Source organism: Salmo salar, chromosome ssa19 (assembly GCF_905237065.1).
Source record: "Salmo salar chromosome ssa19, Ssal_v3.1, whole genome shotgun sequence".
NCBI classification, from domain to species: Eukaryota; Metazoa; Chordata; class Actinopteri; order Salmoniformes; family Salmonidae; genus Salmo; species Salmo salar.
Window position 1 is genome coordinate 71,908,622 of NC_059460.1, and position 20,597 is coordinate 71,929,218.

The 20,597-nt window shown below is 41.2% G+C and overlaps 2 protein-coding genes across 5 annotated transcripts; both read right to left on the reverse strand.

Annotated features, from left to right (window-relative positions):
- Positions 1–2,134: 2,134 nt before the first annotated feature.
- Positions 2,135–11,847, reverse strand: ppp1r42 (protein phosphatase 1, regulatory subunit 42). Of its 4 annotated transcripts, none has more exons than XM_045702689.1 (9): positions 11,729–11,847; positions 10,374–10,586; positions 8,177–8,343; positions 7,507–7,645; positions 5,860–5,976; positions 3,679–3,796; positions 3,340–3,471; positions 2,945–3,083; positions 2,135–2,322 (listed from the first exon to the last, which is right to left on the reverse strand). In XM_045702689.1, the coding sequence occupies exons 2-9, from the start codon at positions 10,503–10,505 to the stop codon at positions 2,244–2,246; spliced, it is 1,023 nt and encodes a 340-aa protein (XP_045558645.1). In that variant the 5' UTR covers positions 10,506–10,586; positions 11,729–11,847; the 3' UTR covers positions 2,135–2,243. The 4 variants fall into 4 exon arrangements, with proteins under 4 accessions (XP_045558645.1, XP_045558646.1, XP_014014986.1 ...); XM_045702690.1 differs by having other exon boundaries at positions 2,945–3,080; positions 10,374–11,299; XM_014159511.2 differs by having other exon boundaries at positions 10,374–11,299.
- A 3,023-nt stretch (positions 11,848–14,870) lies between these two features.
- Positions 14,871–19,346, reverse strand: LOC106579522 (COP9 signalosome complex subunit 5). The gene is made up of 8 exons (XM_014159505.2): positions 19,010–19,346; positions 18,508–18,742; positions 18,186–18,314; positions 17,673–17,738; positions 17,228–17,313; positions 16,848–16,959; positions 15,831–15,979; positions 14,871–15,130 (listed from the first exon to the last, which is right to left on the reverse strand). The coding sequence occupies exons 1-8, from the start codon at positions 19,144–19,146 to the stop codon at positions 15,040–15,042; spliced, it is 1,005 nt and encodes a 334-aa protein (XP_014014980.1). The 5' UTR covers positions 19,147–19,346; the 3' UTR covers positions 14,871–15,039.
- Positions 19,347–20,597: the final 1,251 nt, after the last annotated feature.

Consider the following 20,597-nt stretch of genomic DNA (forward strand, 5'->3'; position numbering starts at 1 on the left):
TCATTACGCACGGTCGGTGTCCCACAAAACATGTCATCATTACGCACGGTCGGTGTCCCACAAAACATGTTATTATTACGCACGGTCGGTGTCCCACAAAACATGTCATCATTACGCACGGTCGGTGTCCCACAAAACATGTCATCATTACGCACGGTCGGTGTCCCACAAAACATGTCATTATTACGCACGGTCGGTGTCCCACAAAACATGTCATCATTACGCACGGTCGGTGTCCCACAAAACATGTCATCATTACGCACGGTCGGTGTCCCACAAAACATGTCATCATTACGCACGGTCGGTGTCACACAAAACATGTTATTATTACGCACGGTCGGTGTCCCACAAAACATGTCATCATTACGCACGGTCGGTGTCCCACAAAACATGTCATCATTACGCACGGTCGGTGTCACACAAAACATGTTATTATTACGCACGGTCGGTGTCCCACAAAACATGTCATCATTACGCACGGTCGGTGTCCCACAAAACATGTCATCATTACGCACGGTCGGTGTCCCACAAAACATGTTATTATTACGCACGGTCGGTGTCCCACAAAACATGTCATTAATACAGCAGGGAAAAAAAAGACAAACTACACTATCAAGGACACAGATAGCGGTTATACTCAAAGTCGTTTTTAAAAAAGTTATTTAATTTGTATAAAACACAAACTCAGATTGGATTTACGTGTGGACTTATTTGACATAGAGTTCTGGGATATAACTTCCAAATTGGTGAAAATGGTATTTGTAAAAATCCAATAAAGCCATTTGTATGAAGTGAGTTGGACTTCCCAGCATGGACACACCCAAACACCATTCTTTGGTATTCAGTCATTTCATAAATAAACACATCAGATCTTACACTCTAAAATCCAGGTATTGTAAAATTCTTATCAAGTCCACTCAGGTACACAAAACAAACATCAAACAGGCAAAGGCCAAAAAAACATAGATATAATATCAGACACTGTTTTTATAGGGCAGCTATTGTTCTGTCATAATATTTTAAGAAGACTTCAAAGGTAGTACATATATTATGACCATGTGCAGTGCCTCTACTGCAGTCCATCAGTCCCTGACAGTGACAGACCATAGTGTAGACTCTTTCGTATTGAGTGTGTCAGGGGTCAGGTCCACCCCTGATGTGTGGTGATAGCAGTGGGAGGTTATGTGCAGTGCCTGACTTGGACTGGAATAGGTTCCGGTACTCATTATGGGTTCTGGTACTGTTTATATTTAGGTGCAGGAGCTCCACAATACTTTCTAGTTAATATTCTATAAGAGGAACAGGAGCTCAAGCAGTAGAATATTTTAGGTGCTGGTACTCAGCTCCAGTGAGCTCCTGCCCAAGTCAAGCACTGGCTATGTATTATGTATAAGGGTCAGGTGTGAGAGGGTCACCAGAGTGAGTGTGTGTGTTAGAGGGTCACCAGAGTGAATGTGTGTGTGTGTGTGTGTGTGTGTGTGTGGTTAGAGGGTCACCAGAGTGAATGTATGTGTGTGTGTGTGTGTGTGTGTGTGTGTGTGTGTGTGTGTGTGTGTGTGTGTGTGTGTGTGTGTGTGTGTGTGTGTGTGTTAGAGGGTCACCAGAGTGAATGTGTGTGTGTGTGTGTGTGTGTGTTAGAGGGTCACCAGAGTGTATGTATGTGTGTGTGTGTGTGTGTTAGAGGGTCACCAGAGTGAATGTGTGTGTGTGTGTGTGTGTGTGTGTGTGTGTGTGTGTGTGTGTGTGTGTGTGTGTGTGTGTGTGTGTTAGAGGGTCACCAGAGTGAATGTGTGTGTGTGTGTGTGTGTGTGTGTGTTAGAGGGTCACCAGAGTGTATGTATGTGTGTGTGTGTGTGTGTGTTAGAGGGTCACCAGAGTGAATGTGTGTGTGTGTGTGTGTGTGTGTGTGTGTATGTGTGTTAGAGGGTCACCAGAGTGAATGTGTGTGTGTGTGTGTGTGTGTGTGTGTGTGTGTGTGTGTGTGTGTGTGTGTGTGTGTGTGTATGTGTTAGAGGGTCACCAGAGTGAATGTGTGTGTGTGTTAGAGGGTCACCAGAGTGAATGTGTGTGTGTGTGTGTGTGTGTGTGTGTGTGTGTGTGTGTGTGTGTGTGTGTGTGTGTGTGTGTGTTAGAGGGTCACCAGAGTGAATGTGTGTGTGTGTGTGTTAGAGGGTCATCAGAGTGTGTGTGTGTGTGTGTGTGTGTGTGTGTGTGTGTGTGTTAGCAGAGCTGGCATGTCCGTCTCACAGGCCACAGACTTTAGCATTGTCGGCCACATCACTAAGCAGCCCCGCACTCACTGGGATCTTCACGGTCCGTGGCCTGGGAGAACAGAGAGAGAGCTGACTAGTAAGTGATTATCAGCCTCTTCATACTTCATATTTGAGTGGTATGAAAAAGTAGAAAGCAATATATATAAATTGTCTATTAAAGAGAAAGCCCTGAATGAACTGTTCATATGATACTGATGGTCAACACCAGGCCGACAGCAGGGAAGACTATTTATTTGCATGAAAAGAAAGAAGAGCATTTGACTAATTAATAGCAGGCCATTCCTCAAGCATGTACAAATGGAAGGAAACAAGCAGTTAAGTTAAACGTCTTGATGTTAAAACCACTTATTTCAACTAAATACACGTATTTTATTCAAACTGAGATACAATATACATTTGCCTCTAATTTTGGTCTGAATTAAAGAATAAATGAATCAATTATCAGACATCGGTGGAAGAGCCACTGTATTCTAAATCTGTCATATTGAAAAGTCTAAAAACACTGAATGTTTCTTTTGTGTCCCATATGGATATATTAAGACTGTCTGTAACAATACATGAGCAAATAAAACATTTTGTATTGATTGTACTGGTGACAGGCATTAATGATATCTTGATGTGAAAACCTTTGCTGCTGCACTGGGTGAGAGGACTATAGATTGTTACGGCACCTCATTGCTGCGCTGTCCAGTTGTGAGTGTTCTGAGCGGACCTTCCTGCTGGGTCTCCCACACCCCGGAGGATTCCTCTTTCCCAGGACGTTGGCGTAGTTATATTTGGATGAAGGATGGGGGCCCATGTGGAAGTCTGCTGCAACACAAACAAAGCGAGTCATACAAAGCAAGTCATACACACACCTTGTCACAGTTCTAACGATGCTTTGGACATACAGACAGCAGGACCAGAGTAGGGAGAGCGTTGTTGACCTTGGAGCAAAGTTTGTGAGGTTGTAACATGGGATATGCACATTTGTAAAGTGCAAAGTGAGTCTCTCAAAATATTTCTTAGATATTTGTATATGTCTCTAGCAGAATGATGTAAAATAGATAACAGTACATTATCTTACCAGTAAAGGGATCTGTGATCTGGCCAGTCATAATTCTTTCATCTTTCAGTTTTTTTTTGGCGTCTTTCGACGCTTTCCAGTTAATCAGGAACTGCCTGGACAACTCATTAATTTCCTTCCCATCAAGTTCGTCTACAAAAACAACATTATCATCGTCTACAAAAACAAAATTATCATCGTCTACAATTAAATTAGGTCCTGTGTGTTATAGAGGTGATATATTTTCTGTAATCGTAAAGAATTACGTAAAATACATTAGTTATTGAAACATCATATAATGTGAAATGCATAATACATTTCCTATGATCGTTAGGTGGATGTACACAACTATTTTCTCACTCAGGCATTTGCACACAGTTATCAGCCTGTCTCTGTACTTGGGTTTGTGGCACACAGGATTTCCACTCAAATCCATTCGATGCAGCTGAGGCCATTGGCTGAACACCAACTCTAAGTCCTAAATAGAATACAAGAAAAATACAGAGAAACTTACATTTTACATACTGTACTTACAAATGTAAAGGTGTCGGACACTATATTGCAGAGTCTCTGTACAGTCTTTACATGACAAAGTGTGGGAAACAAAATGGCACTTTAACCTTAGAGGAAGTGAAAATGGAGCACTCTATAGTATCCATTTATAATGCGTCTACGGACTGTACTTTCGACAATGGGTGGCAGCGTAGCCTAGTGGTTAGAGCGTTGGACTTGTAACCGAAAGGTTGCAAGTTCAAATCCCTGAGCTAACAAGGTACAGATCTGTCGTTCTACCCCTGAACAAGGCAGTTAACCCACTGTTCCTAGGCTGTCATTGAAAATAAGAATTTGTTCTTAACTGACTTGCCTAGTTAAATAAAGGTAAAATGAATAAGATGTCATATAATTAATGTAATCAAACAAACCACTCTCCAGTGGTAAAATCATATTATCAACTAAAAAATCTAATACATAATTCAAAGGTAGCACTGCCAAGGGAAAAGGTGTAAACAACACATCAGCAGTTTAACAAAACAATTAAACAATGGTGTTGTGTGACTAACAAGTTTTCCCTGCAGGCGCCTTCCACCGGCTCCTCTAGCGTGTTGCCTGTCCTGCAATGTATGTTTATCTAAAGGCACATTAATCCAAGCCTGGAAATATGTATACTCTCTGGACGCGCTCTGATTGTTCATTGCCTTCCTGTCTCGGCCAAAGCGCTTCCACTTTTCCAGCCCGCGCTGCAATCAGTTCAGAGGGGACCCCTTCGGCGCGGCGCGCTCCCAGGCTTTGATAAATGATCATGTCAGGGCTGTCACTCACAAGGGCCTTTGCGAGGAGCGGCTCAGCGCCAAATTGCATCCCCTGCGGGAGCGCGGAGACTAGAGCAGCCCGGACTGGACGAGCACTGCACGGCGCTAAACTGCTGGGCCCTGGTTTCTCACTGGACTTAATGATAGGCCAGTTATGAACCTGTATTTGACCAGCGATTAAATTAGTCCGTCCTCTCTGGTCCTCTCGCCCCGTGCCGTGTGAATGGCCTCGGTAGATACCAGCCCATTTGTCACCCTGGCTGACTGCCTGTCATAATATATTTTAAAAATCTATAATGCTTCCTCTGGATTCTGACCACACTGGGTTGAAGGCGGGATTGATCCTTCACGGTCCTGTCTTTGCAGGATCAATAATGGAAGAGGGGTTGTATAAATTAAAGGAGATATCCACTAAACATGAGAACATGAGAGCTCCCTCTGACACATGTACAGCAATTACCTGCAAAAAGTTGCAGTGCTCAGTGGAATATCATTGTGTTGAGTGCCAATGTTACCCACGCTAACGGTGTGCTTCAATGCTGTGTCCCAAAGTGACATTATAGCATGGATGAAGAGACATCCTTTTAAAAAGAGTTCAACCATCTAGCCTTTCAGATCCATAGAGAGAGAAAAAGTATTTTCCTCAGAAGTGGAGTCACAGGAACGCACAGCAGGTCGTTTTTCAAGGTCAACACAGCGAACAGAAACCATATCTCTGCTTCAAATGAATCTCCTATCAAGTTTAGTGGTGCTGCTGGGGAGGAGGTATCAAATGCTGTACTGACAGAGAAAGAGGAAAAATCAGCCTCCAAAGGAAGGAGAGAAACTTGCGCTTGTTTAAAGCTGTCAGCGAAGGCAGTCCTCGGGGACTAGGCCGCTGATTTGTTGAATAATTCTAACCTTGTGTGAGTTGCAGAGACTGTGAACCTCTGGCGGGATTTGCAGGATCTGGTTCTTTAGCACCCTGCTCTCCATATCATTTCACACATCACTTACAGAGGGCAGCGTTGCTATGTTCATGTTACCCTGATCTGCTTATAGTCAGCGTGTTGATTTGAATACACCACGGCACACATCGTTTCTGTGATGTGGTGTGGGTTCTTTTTCGATCGCACGGTACGCTCACAGTTTACTATTTTGTCACGTAGGGTAAGAGTAGAGTAAGTAGTGACTGGTATTAGCTAACTCCATCAGTAGCAGTGCTTTCATGAGGAAACGTAGGAGCTCTTACCTGCATGTCCTGTAGCTGGTTGTCAGCAGCAAAGAAATGTGTGAGTTTCTTTAGAATAGCGAGATCTCTGACATCATCTATGTTGTTCTTATTGATATTCAAGACACCTAGAGATTCCTGCAAAGATAAGTGAAACATTTGAAAAACTACTTGAATAATATTTACAACCAGTATATATTATTGTCCCTTGAGTACGCCTGTAAAATGGTTCTATAATGGTTCTATTAAATACTGCTATTGAAATTTGATATTCGTCTTAGTTTCAGTTCCTTTAACTAGAGCTGTTGATAAAAAGCGGGAGCTTTTACATTTGCACTGCAATTTCTTTAATTATCAAAATAAACAAGAATGTGAGATTTGCAGTTTGTTTACCCAGGGCCCGAGGAGTAAACAGCCATGGTTGATCTGTGAGACCAGAAAGTGCCACAGAGCTCTCTTTGACATCATCAAACCCTGCACAATACCGCTTTTACAGGGACACTGGCCGTATGGAAATCTGAGAGACCTTTGCCAGACAAGCACATAATGCAGGTTGTGAACATATATGGTCTTATTGCTGAAGAGGGTGGAAATTATGAAGTTACCAATACAGAGCAACGTGAGATCAATGGTGGAATCCTGGTGCATAACTTGCATTTCAGTTGTCAATTGTGGTGTGAAATGAGCTGAAACAATCTCCTTTACTATAGGATGTGGTTGGTGATGTAGTTGGTGTGTCTGCATACTAGGTTTGTCTTGCTCCTAACAGAACTCGGCTAGGCGAAGCGAACGTCTATGCCTCGCATACTCCCTTAAAAATACATTTGCTTGAAAAACAAGAAAAAAGTGCCAATATTACTTTTTGTCCCTCTTGAGATGGCCTAGCAACAACATACAGCTACACTTCCTCAAAATAGTCAGAATCGATCTAAGATAAATCAAGGAATCTGTCTTAGTCGCGCAATTTTTCATCTAAGATGTTCGGTGCAGTATTTCTCAAGTGAAAAAGTGTGTATGAAAACTAGCAATCTCTCGTTGAACGACAACAAACACGTAATTGAAAAATCCCTACTGTTGCCCAAAGTCACGTCCTGACCCTTGTAAGAGGTCATTTTCCATAGTAGAGTGGTCAGGACGTGACAGGGGGGTGTTTTGGGTGGTTTTGGTTTTCTGTTTCTATGTGGGGTTTTCCAGATTTCTATTTCTATGTTTTTGTTTTCTATGTTTTGGCCAGGTATGGTTTCCAATCAGAGGCAGCTGTCTATCGTTGTCTCTGATTGGAAGCCATACTTAGGCAGCCTGTTTTTCATGTGTGGGTGTGGGTAGTTGTTTTCCGTTTAGTCAAGTGTACCTTACGGAACTGTTGTCGGTCGTTTGTTGTTTTGTTGAAGTGTTTTTCATTAAAGAAAAGAATGAGCACTATACACGCTGCACCTTGGTCTCCTTTAGACGACCCTCGTTACACCCAATCACCAACGAAGGGGCGTAGACTTCGGCTACCGAACTTTGGCTTGCCTCAAGACATTTTTTGTGTGCTCGAACAGCCGAAAAAACCCTGCCAAATGCTGCCGAACACAAAAACTAACACAAATGTCACAAAATGTATTTAGAATATATGCGCACACTGTTTAGACTGGGAAGCATACAGTAAGTTTTAGTATGTCTTACAGCGAGGGAGAGGAGAGTCCTGGGGTCAAAGAGCAGCTTCTCTCCACTGGGGAGTCTCTGGCCCTCCATGTGGAGCTCCTTCAGCTCCCCCAGCTCCTCTAACCCCTCCACCACCGTGATGCTGTTTCCCCCCAGGTACCTGATATGGCACAGAGAGAGACACACACACAAAAACGTAAGAGATATACACGCATGCACGCCAAGACAAAAACACGGGCGAATGGAGAAACATGGACACATGCACACAGACAGTCATAGACAGTTGAATATATCTCCAAAGTTTTACCACAGACATCATACATTTAAAGGGATACTTTGGGATTTTGTCAATTAAGCACTTTATCTACTTCCCCAGATATAGATGAAGTTCTGGATTTTACCTTTTCGTCCAGTATGAAGGAATTTAGAGTTATTTTCACGAGCCAATGCTAAGTAGCGTTAGCGCAGTGACTGGAAGTCTACAGGAACAGCTAGCATGTTAGCTGTTGCCATAGACTTCCAGTCATTGCGCTAACACTAGTTAGAAATTGTGCTAACGCCAGTTAGCAACTTCCTTCAAACTGCACGCAGAGACATAAAAATGGTATCATCGAGTTCATCTATCGCCAGATTTTGGCTTCATTGCCAAAATCTCTAAGTATCCATTTAAACTGGACAAGCTCCTACTCACAGTTTGGAGAGCTTCTGCAGGCTGGAGAGGTTATCTATATGAGTGATGTTGTTGTTCTGCATGTATAGGTGAGTGAGGTTGGAGGCAAAACCCAGGTTGCAGATCTGGCTAATCTGATTGTCGTACAGATAGAGGACTGTGAGGTTTCTGCACGTGGAGAGATCGTCCTGCAACAAACAAAAAAGATATCCCTACTAGGGACGCACGATATATCGGTAAGCATATTGGAAACAGACGATATTAGCTAAAAATGCCAACATCGGCCCGATGTCTAGTTTAACGCCGATGTGCAAAACCGATGTCAAAGCTGACGTGCATACCCATATAACATAAGTAGATGACGTAATGACTTGAAAATAAAGGAAAGCCGCACACTCTAAGAGCTCAGATGCAAAAATGTAATTTCCAATGTTTCGACAGGCAAGCTGTCTTCATCAGGGTACCCCAAGCTGTCCTTTATTTTCAAGTTTTCCTCTCCACTAGCCAGCACCACGCCTAAATAGGTGTGCGTTTCTTTTTCCTCTAGATGATGTAATGACGCCACAAAAAATACACAGCGCTACACAGAACAAAAGCAGAAAAATACACAGCGCTACACAGAACAAAAGCAGAAAAATACACAGTGCTACACAGAACAAAAGCAGAAAAATACACAGCGCTACACAGAACAAAAGCAGAAAAATACACAGCGCTACACAGAACAAAAACAGAAAAATACACAGCGCACACTTCCAACAACTAAACAAGTTCAAGTTCAGCAGTCATTTGAAAGACTAGGAACATTTCAGCGAGACAACTCAAAGATGAAATCCATTAACGCCAACATAACGGAATTCATTGACCTTGACAATCAACCGTTCTCTGTCGTGGATGATGTTGGCTTTCGCTGACTGGTCGAGCACTTCGAGCCCAATACCAAGTAGGCGCTATTTTTCAGATGTTGCCCTACCAGAGTTACACAGTATTGTTGAAACGCACATCTATGAGCTACTTGCTATGGGCGTCACTGCTATTAGCTTCACAACTGACATTTGGATCAGCGATGGCAGCCCCATGAGCATGCTGAGTCTGACAGCACAGTGGGTCGACGAGGATTTCGAACTGAGGAGAGCCGTATTGCATGCTCAAGAATGTGCTGGTTCTCATTCCGCTGCTGCCATTTCAATGGCATTTGGGAACATATTTAAAACTTGGAAACATGAACACACTCCTAACGCCATTTGAACAACTGAGTCGGGAAATAAGATAACCCTTTGTCATGGCACTGAAACACCTGCTCAACAAAACTGCAGACAGACCGTGGGGTTAACTTTACAAAAGTACTTGAGGCTGTGAACAAGCGATTCGGTGGCATTCTCTCTGAGCCTCTTTACTGTGTCGCCACCATGCTCGATGCTAGGTACAAGGACCGCTACTTCGATGCAGAAAAGAAACATGGTTTACGTGAAATGTTACAGACACAGCTGGACAAGATGGAAATGGACACAGTGACAGTGCGCACTGAGGAAGAGAGGCCATGTACAGAGCTGAAACTTCACTGCTTGACATGTATGATGAAATCCTGGTTGAGAATGAAACAACTGAACAAATGAACAATGAAACAGCACAGCAAGTAAGTGAAAGAAATAGGTTTTGATCATGTTTTACTGGTAATGGGACATACGTAAATGCCAACAAAATAACTTTTTGGTCAGTGTGTGTGTGTGTGTGTGTGTGTGTGTGTGTGTGTGTGTGTGTTTGTGTTTCAACTATTTAACTGTACTAGAATGCTTAAAAGGCCTCTAAAAATGTTTATATTGGTTATCGGTATCGTTTTTTTGTCAAGGAAAATATTGGATATCGGTATCGGCCAAAAATGTCATATCGGTGCATCCCTAATCCCTACCATTAGAAGCTAAAAGAGAGAAGCACAGAGACAAAACATAGCTAACATATATTAATTTAGTATCCCTAATCCCTACCATTAGAAGCTAAAAGAGAGAAGCACAGAGACAAAACATAGCTAACATATATTAATTTAGTATCCCTAATCCCTACCATTAGAAGCTAAAAGAGAGAAGCACAGAGACAAAACATAGCTAACATATATTAATTTAGTATCCCTAATCCCTACCATTAGAAGCTAAAAGAGAGAAGCACAGAGACAAAACATAGCTAACATATATTAATTTAGTATGTCTTGTGTTATCGTACTTACAATGTCCTCTATGTTCCTGTTGGAGAAGTTCAGGTGAGTGAGTTTCTTAAGGTACGTTGGGAGGGAGTAACTTCTCTTGTTTTTGAAATGGTTGCTGGATTTGGCAATCAGATCCATGGTGAGGCGGACCATGATGGCTTGTCACAGACACTGCTTCAGAGTGGATCCTTTCCAGCTTCAGCCAAGCGCTCACAGAACAACCACCAGAAACATCTGAACAAGGGAAACACATGAACTAGCTGTAAAGAGACGAGTCAGAAGGAAAATACATGTCATTGGAGTTATGCCACAGAAAATGTCTGTCCTTTTCAAAAATCTATATTTTCTTAATGAAATATTTGTGATATTAGGTGCTCATTGAAGTAAAGTGGAATATAGCTATGCCTAAATGAAACTGAATGTGTATAAAAGGAAGCTGATAGCATTTGTCAAAGTCAGCACCGGTAACTGCTGCTAAAAGCATTAGCTGGTCATTTTTATTCTCACAACTGGCTTTACACCAGAAATGAAGGATGAGAGGTGCAAAGGTGGGATGGGCACTCAATTTGTGGTAATTAGGTCCATCTATTCCCCAAGCAGGCCATCTATTCCCCAAGCAGGCCTTCTATTCCCCAAGCAGGCCATCTATTCCTCAAGGTGTCCATCTATTCCCCAAGCAGGCCATCTATTCCTCAAGCAGGCCATCTAAACAAGACTTTTTTCCTCTCTGCCTCAGTTCCAGTAGTATGCACACATGCCTCAGTTCCAGTGGTGTGCACACATGCCTCAGTTCCAGTGGTGTGCACACATGCCTCAGTTCCAGTGGTATGTACACATGCCTCAGTTCCAGTGGTATGCACACATGCCCCAGTTCCAGTGGTATGCACACATGCCTCAGTTCCAGTGGTATGCACACATGCCTCAGTTCCAGTGGTATGCACACACTTCTGTTGAGAGAGAAATACACGCACACACAGATCTGAATGTGACAGCAAATCTTTTCTAAACTTGATCTCTGGGCATGAGGCTGAGTTGACATGGAGAGCCCCTGATCGATTGAGATGAGATCTCCACGGTGCAGCTGCAAGGTCAGTGAAGCCCTCGGGACTGGACGGACAGCAGTTAATCACGTTCAAAACAACTGACACAAGCAGCAGTTAACTTACAGGATAAACACAAAGCCACATACATAAATGCTCTGTAGCAACTAACGTTAGCTAACTAGCTAACTATTACTACTATTGTTACTAGTACTGTAGATAACGGTAGACATAAACAACAAACTAGCAAGGCAACTAACTTTAGCCTTTCAACAACGCTGTCAGCGCTAGCCAGCCAAAAAAATAGGCTTTCAAAGTACATACAAATCTACCTACCACTGTAGAATATGCACGTGTCCTTGTAATTTGATGATAAAAGAGACTAATGCTAAAGATGCGGGGTGAGATGAGGTGAAAGTTTACACTCGTGAGTGGATATCCTTGTTGGGAATGGTTGCCATGGGAACAACACAGATGAGCGTGCAGAGAGGACTGCGCAGCTCATCTGCATACTTTCCTATGCAATAAAAATATATTTTATGCAGATACTGTTACTTTCCTTTCTCTACTATATTGGAATAGTAACAGATTGCTTACTAGTACGCTAATTAACAACCACGGATTTATTTGAGTTTTTCGAGCATGAGCTGTTTACAAACTGTGTCAATGGTTTACACAAGTGTCAATCAAATTGTGCACCATGTGCAGTTGCAGTCAGAAAGATAGATTGCTATTCTGCTCATTACTAATTACTTACAATGGTTGCCTGTATACACGCATGTAATTCTTGTCAACGCTCTGTTATAGTTAACTACAAAAACCTTTTTCCCCCGATTATGACAGTTTTGTGAAAAATTACCAAAACACAGGCCGTTATTAATGTGAAAAAAAATTACCGTGCACCAAAACTTGAGGATATAAATTAATTTCCTTTTTCTTATAGTACATTTCAGTTAAAAATGAACCCAAACTGGATCTAGAACAAACATAGGAATTCACAAAGGAAGTGGTAGATGAATTACATGGCTTTGGCAGAAATTAATTGGCTGTGCAGTGCATTACATTATTGCTGCAGTCAGCATTCAGGTAAGAAAACAAAACATTTCCTTTAGATTGTTCATTTCTCTGTGAACCACAGTTTTTTGCCATTTGTATCTAGATCTTCCAAATTGTTATATATGCATCCAAAATATTTGTGAAATGGATTGCATTTCACACTTAATTACCTTTGGGCTATACTTTTCTGGCTGAGTATATAAAAATAAATATTGGATAAATATAGAGAAAGCCAGAATCAAACAAGCTAAATTCCATTCCACTTTTCCTTTCTTCAGAAATAGCCAGAAAACAATTCCATTCAAACACCATAAATCATGTAGTATTTTATGTACCTTTCTAATGATCAGCTACTTGTGTGGTATTGACCTCTGAAATAAAAACTGTTTTGCCTTTTCAGTGGTGAAATGTAAAACATTTTATGTCCATGATCCAGGATTATATGAGGTCAAAGGTTAAATAAAGATCAAAGAGTGTGGAAGATGTCAAACAGACAGAAAGGCAGACAGACATACACACATAAACAGTAAAACAGAGTGAATTTATTAACCATCTTGCAGCTACCCCTGAGGTCAGGCCTCTATTGCCTGCAAACTTTTACATGAGGTAACCCGACACCATGTTTATCAGTTTCTCCAACTTTCTGGGCTGAATGCTGTCCCACTTCTCCCCTTCTCTCCAGCCAAGATCACATTGCTCCTAGTAATAATGCGTGTAACGCGCCAAGCAGGCCGGGGTCACAGTGTGATTGGCTCAGTGAGTCTCAGCAGTGACCCGTGCATTGTTATATAATGTCAGGGCCCGGGCTTCCTGCGACTGAATGACTTGCCTCCACTTATGCATGCAGAGCACTTGGCAGGGAGGAAATGTAGAGCTATGGGCCCTTATTTCCCCCCAAACACAGCTCCCCTTTAGGGCAACCAGTGAGTTCCAACTCCCTTCACTACACCGTGCTTGTTGATCGTGTTCTGAGATCCAAAGTGAACAGAGCCTATAAGGGCCTAGAGATAAATAGCTGTTCATTTTTAGCCTTATCAATCATCTGTTCTCAGAACTACAGTTAGTTTTTTAAAACAGGATTACATCACCCCTGTTTATTATTCCAATTAATTTTCAATTAACTCACCAAATTATGTGGAATTTCACTGTTTCATGGACGATTTGGATAATAGGAAGCATATTTAATGTATGCTTAATGAAAATAAATGTAACTTACATTGCAATAGTATTGAATGCTTGGCTTTCATTGAAATTCACATTTACTAGTTTCCACTGTTGCATAGAAATGTTCATCTGGTGTTGATCATAAGATTTACATGCAGGCCTAAGTCCAATGCATTCAGTACGGAACACTGGTCTTATATTTAAATGATCATTTTACAAACCTTGCATTACGTAAAACCATTACTAAGAAAGCACATTCCATATACTCGTAGAGCATCTAGCCATAACAGTATTTAGCTCTTACAGTAACAATACTGTAAGGCACTTAAAGGTTTGGCAAAACCACTAGCTACAGTGGATTCAATGGACCATGTGAGGGGAAAGCCAATTGTTCACTCTTGTTAATTCCAAAATTCACAAATTGCATTAAACACTATTCAATAAGTTTCCTCTTTCTGAAACACCACATTAGGATACACACCTCACCAACTATAATGATGTAAAAAGAAAATCATTACAAGAATTGGTGCCCGAAGCCCATGTACATGACAAAATGCAGACCCATTCAATGTGCCCCAAATATGGTTCCGTGCCTCTGCAATGCTGCATCAAAAATATACATTCCACCAGTACAATACTACAAGAAAAAAGTATTATTACATGAAACTGTGCCAGGGCTGCTGTGTGTAAGCAAAGGCAGACTGAGTGTCTGCTTCGATGAAGAGCAGACGGGTTGTGTGAATAGACTTGTGTGCACGGCTCCTGTTTCTGTGCTGCGGCGCAGCTTGACGACTCCATCACCCTGAAGGACTGTGTACCACTGAGACAACCTGCACCGAGAGCCACTCCATGGAGATATCGACCATGCCAGCCAGTGTTTACGTTTGAGCCGATGCAGCGGCTTGAGTTTGTTGTTCCATTATGTAATGCTATGATTGGCCAGAGTTGAAATGACTGGTTAACTGGTTGTAGATTTTGTAATGGAGAAATATATAACCATGGTCTTTGTTAAAGTGTTAGGTTGTACTCTACTCCAACCAATGCCAAACAGCCATGGGACATGACAATACAACAGCACTGTGTCATGCTGAACCCAATGGAGCATACCGTTCAAATGTCTGCAAGCATTCAAAAAGAAATCTACATTATTTAGTGTACGCTTAATGAAAAGCAATTCAGTTAAAACAATATGGTTCATCAACCTCAGGAATACTTCACTGAAAACTTTAGTCAAGGAAATAAATCTCGAACGTAGATAGACTTTAAACACCACTATTTATTTACCTACACACATAAGTTGAGATCAATCATTCACTAACTTTCTTCAGATAACAAGTGACAGATCATTCTGCTAACAACAATCTAAATGCTAAACATACAGAGTAATACACACACGAGGGGTGAACTCGACTTGGGCCGTTTCGGGCTTAGTTGGCAGACGTGTTGATTTGATTGAAGAGTTTATCCTTGATGACTTGAGACATCAGACCATGGATCGCCTCAATGGTCGTCTTGCAGCTAGAATAGCCAGGGGAAAAAGGGAAAGTGAAGTTTTGCTCTGGACATGAAGAGATCACAGAGATTACCTATCAATCAACAGACCGGTCAGATTAATAAACAGACAGGTGTTGCATTCATGGGAGAAACTCAAGAAATCCCAGCTATTGTATAAATAAGCAGATATTGATTAGTTAGGTAGGACATGCCACCAGCTAAAAAAGCAACTAATCATTCTTATCACATCTACACACAAATAATGTGTGATCAAAATGGTTACAAAACATATCGTAATAATAGGGATATTGGATAACTTAAAGGCCTAAGCAGACCAGAGATTTAGATTTTCCATTGATGGCGTTCATCAGACAATAACATAAGACAGATTAATGACAATTGATTTCACTTTGTCAGCTGTTTATTTCACTACTGTAGAGTTGAACAGCATCTGAAATTGGTTTACAGTTTTCAATAATATCAGCAATCATCAAAGTAACAGTAAATGAGGAATTATCAACAATCCAGTCAGTCAGTCAATACCTCCGCCTAAACAAAACATACGGTGATGTATGCTTCTATGTCAACAAAATATTGACCATGACAATATTAGAGAATCACGCTATGAATCAATCACTAAATAACCCAAGGTCTGGTACTGAATGCCAAATCAATAAGTTAGCCAAAATGCCTAATAAACATTATCTAAACTGTGTTGCCTTACCTGTCTCGTGTAGCTTTGGCCAGTTTGTCCTCAGACTTCCTGTCGTGTGTGTCCAGGCCCAGCATGAAGCTTCCTCTTCCCAGCTGAGCCTCCGACTGCTCCAGCTTCTCAGACAGGTCAAACACCTGGCCTGTGGTGTATTCTGAATTCTGCAGACACATGGTCACACATTGGATTATGTACCTATATGTTATAATGTCATGTAGCATGATCAGACGAAAGTATACAATTAAGTTAATCAAAGTGCGTGGAAGCAGTAGCTTATATACTGGTCCGTGTGTGGGCTTTCTTTCCACACACACACCTTTACCAGGGAGAAAGTTCATGCACATTTTCACCACCACCTATTTTCTTCACCGCTACTGAGACATTCAATACAAGTATGCCGAACTTGATAAAGGCTTAAATGGCTTGCCAAGTCGCCGTGAAAAGGGTTCGTGAAAAGGTTTGCCTAAGGTGAGGCCGTGTTTTCCACGGAGCAGGTAATTAGGAGACAATGACAGGGGCCCAGACTGTGGTAACAGTGTAGTCACTGACAAAGCCCTTCGCCAATGGAGCAGCCAATTCCTGACAACTAGTCAATCCATCTTAATCCAGAATGCCCAGAGTGCACTGTTTGGATAGTCTGCTGCCTTTAGACTGTTTAGCCAGAGCGGCGGCATCCACAATGGGAATTCACTGGGGCTTTCAATCTCTAGAATGTCCTGGCAATGAGGGAGATGATCCATAGTGAACCACAGTGACATGTGTGTCACATCTCCAACGCATGGATTATTTGTTTGCAGGTTAACGTGGTGGCCTCAGTCATATTAATTAACCCATGTTCGTAAATCTGTTTACAGACTTAAAAAAAAACTAAATGGCTATTAATAACAATCTAAATAAACAGAGGGATTTTTATTCATATGCAAGACCTCTACTTCAGCTGACCCTTGATTCTGCATTGAATTGTTAGATATCTCATTGTAAAGTGTTCTTGAACATTGCTTGATATAGAGTTATATTCCAAACACTTACCGTCAGAAGACTTGAAGAGCTCAGAGTGTTGACCCAGTATTTATTCCAGAGGAGCTCCAGTAATTTCCGGTCGAGGGAAGACTTGAAATAAGTCACCTCCAGGGCATAATACCTAAACAAACAAAACCCCATGGCACTTAGTGAATAATTACACAATGTCAATTAAATGAAGAATATATTACCTTTTTATTTACCACAGTGTTACTAAGGCATTATTAAAACATAATAACTTGAACTTGTGTTATAGGCTACATCAACCTAAACACATGTTTTTATTTGAAGTAACTTGTCATGTTTATACAGAGACAATTTGAAAGATGATGCTTAAGATTATTTGTGTGCCTAAACATTCTGGCAGTTAAATGTCGAACAGGACTCACTGTTTGCAGTGCACACCGAAGTCTTCAATCTTGTTCAGGGGAATGGTCTGATACTCAGAGGGTCCTTCATCAGGAGGTTTGTAACCCTGAAAACACAGACAATTATTAGACTCATTGATAAATTGATATTTAGAGAGAGGGAAGGTGGTCTTAAAATATTTGCCCAATTTGATAGAGACACTCAGCTATCCATTAAGGAATTAGCCAATTAAGGAATGGAGACAATTAACACAAGATTGACAATTATTCTATAATATTATTTATTATAGATACAAGAAAATCTTAAAAATAAGTGTTCCATGTTGTATGGGTAATAAATACTGTACAAAAATGATATATTATGTATTTTAGTGGAATATTTTTTGCAGTAATTTTGTACTCAACTTGTCTAATGTAATACAGCTAAAGACTGAAATAATTGCAATAAACACATTTTACTCCTTACTTTGGGATATGTTCTGAAGGCGCCGAGATTGACTTTCCCTGCAGATATGGTGCGAGTGGGGTCAATCTGGGAGGGAAACAGATACAGTAGAACAGGAAAATGCATTCTGAGGTCAGAGTCTCTAGAGATCACCCCAAGCCGGCCACCAGGTGTGAAGTTTTTTTCTTAACTACTGCTGCCAGTGTATTCAAAGTACACACTTAATTACCCTATGCCCTTGGGACTGGAGCACTGCGAATCCAATCAAGTGCAAATAGCATCTACAGTTACAAAAGACAAATATTTGCCCGTGCCTCTTGGTGAATGACTACCATACATCAACAACCACTAAAGGGATGCCTAAACCTGATTGCACCCCTCTCAGTTACTCATGCATGACTTTGTACCTGCAAATTCAAAAAAATAAAACCAAAGTACTGTATTTAGGAAAGCAAATGGAAATTCAAACATGGGTATTTCGCAGGTATTGAGCTATTGAACTATGGGCTAAGGTTTATCTTTCACTGTACTCACCACCACTGCCACGAAGGGCTCTTGAAACTGCTGGTTGAGCATCTGAGTGCTGACATCGATACCTGACAACCAGCAACCGTAGCCTGGATGACTGTGGTACCAGCCAATGGCGTTCTCTAGCCGACCAACCTGACAGTTCACAAATGGCATCAGCATCAAGTCAATGAAGAGAGTGTCCATTAAGAGATAATGGACACTATGTTGAAACTATGTTACCCTTGTGATAAACAGTTCTCACTAAAGTATAATGTTTTATCAATCCTTTTCTGCAACATTGAGGACGAAAAACATGTCCCTCCCTTCCAGGAGTCAGTCATATTACCTGTTTGGCATTCTCAATGTAGGCAGCCATGTATTCATAAGCCGCAGCCTGCGCGTTGACCCGGGTCTCTGTGCCCTCCACTGGTAAGGCAAAGCTGTCCATGATGTTCATGGTCTCCCCGTCCACTTTCCCCAGCATCAGTCCCATCACCTCTAGGTTGCCCCCGGACCTGGCGTGCATCACCATTTTCAGCAGCGCCAGAGCAGAGATCTTGCAGTACTTAAAGTATTGATGACTACGGGGCAGCAATCATAGTAGTGTGAATTATACATAAGGAATAATGACATGCATTTGTTACTGCCAGTTCAGCTAGCTAGCTAGCTAGCTAGCTAGCATTAGCAGCTAGCTAGCAATGTAGGGAGAATTGCCATTGTTGAAATGCTAACTAGCTAGCCAATTTAGCTAGCAGCTAGCTGGTCAAGCTACGTTAACTCAGTCTAACAATGAACTAGCAAACAGTTGCAAAGAAAAGCAACTGACAATCTATAAAATGTATACTTACTCCTTTGTCCATGGCTTCGCAGCAAGGATTTCTTGTTGTTGTTTTTTGTCATATTTATAGATTTCATCTATGCTCTGAACTTCCTGCATACTGTTTTGTAGCTCCCATGTTTTCTGTGCCATGCTACTCCCTGCCATTTTGACAAACTAGTTCCACTACCTCTCTAAAATATAAAGTAATACTAGAGAAAAAAGGTAGATAGAACTAGAGTGCTATCAAACGCTGAATAAAAAAACCTCTAGCTAGCTAATTATAACATAATAAAAACCGGTATCCCTTGCTCATCTACTTGTTCAGGGAGCCATGACACTGGTCTGTACCATGCTGTGGGAAAGGAGGACATACACGTTTTAAAATATATAATATTAGGTGAACGTAGTATTTTTGTTCAATTCATGACTATATCTACATAGAAAATGATCATATTAACCCAGAAATGCATGGCATTTAACAAATAAAGTCATGATTTTATTCACCAACAGCTCAAAAAAACACCCATTGACGTGATGGTTTAGTCCAAACAACACAGCAGACGACGTGCTACAAATTGAAATACTGACATCTTCTGGGGAATGCTTGAAATGCAGACGCTTTTTACTGATTTGTTCTTTAGAAACAAAGTAATTAGTACATTTCATTTAGATTTGAAAGCCAAATAATGTCAATTTGTTAGTGTTGTTAGAGGTGTGAAGCACAATTTTCGAATCTTAAAAACAACCTGATAAAAAACGTATTGAAGTTATTGTGGCAGTGCGAAGTCTCGCGACCGTGCTGAACTAGCAGCACCACTTGATGGTCATTCATTCAGATAGCGCACTTCATCATTCATTGTTTGTCACGAAGATTGTTCATGCGGTAAGATACCATGTTGGTTTCGGTTAATATTTCCCTTAACGTGTTGCATGAAGAAGAAGAAAAAAATCGTTTTGGGACAAGTTTCTAACATTCGCAAGGACTGTAATTAAAGTTAGCTAGCCATTTAGCTTTGTGTATCGTGGTTGCCTAACAACGGGAATATGGATGCTCTAGCCCAGCTTTTTCCTCATTTCGAGCATCAAACAAACGGTTCAGATTTGACTGTTTATTCAAAGGTTATATTTGAACAATATATTGTTGATTGACAACCAGCATGTATTTGTATTTTATGCAGAAATGCATAACCTAGATCGTTTTTTGGAGGAACAGATAGCCAAAGTGGCTAACGAGAGGGCATGTTTGGAAGAGGAGGAACCACCTTACATGACAGTCAAGGTGTGTAATTGTGCCAATGTAATAATGAGTAATGGCTGCAAACTCCAAATGTTTGGCCAAATGTTAGTTTCATGTTAAAAGCTTTCCTCAAATGTTGTAAATGAATTGATGACATAAATGATTGAAGTAAATGGCCAATAATATCTTTATTTTGCCACTGCAACAGACAAAGTCAGACAATGTAAACTCTGTAAAGGAGAACGCTGCTCCATTTGACTGGGCATCAACTCAAAGAGGACTTCCAAACCCTGGCAGAGGTACAGTGTAGCCTATGGTTCTATGACCACCACCATCCATTATGAATGTGACAAATAAAGTTTGATTTGAATTGTCATGG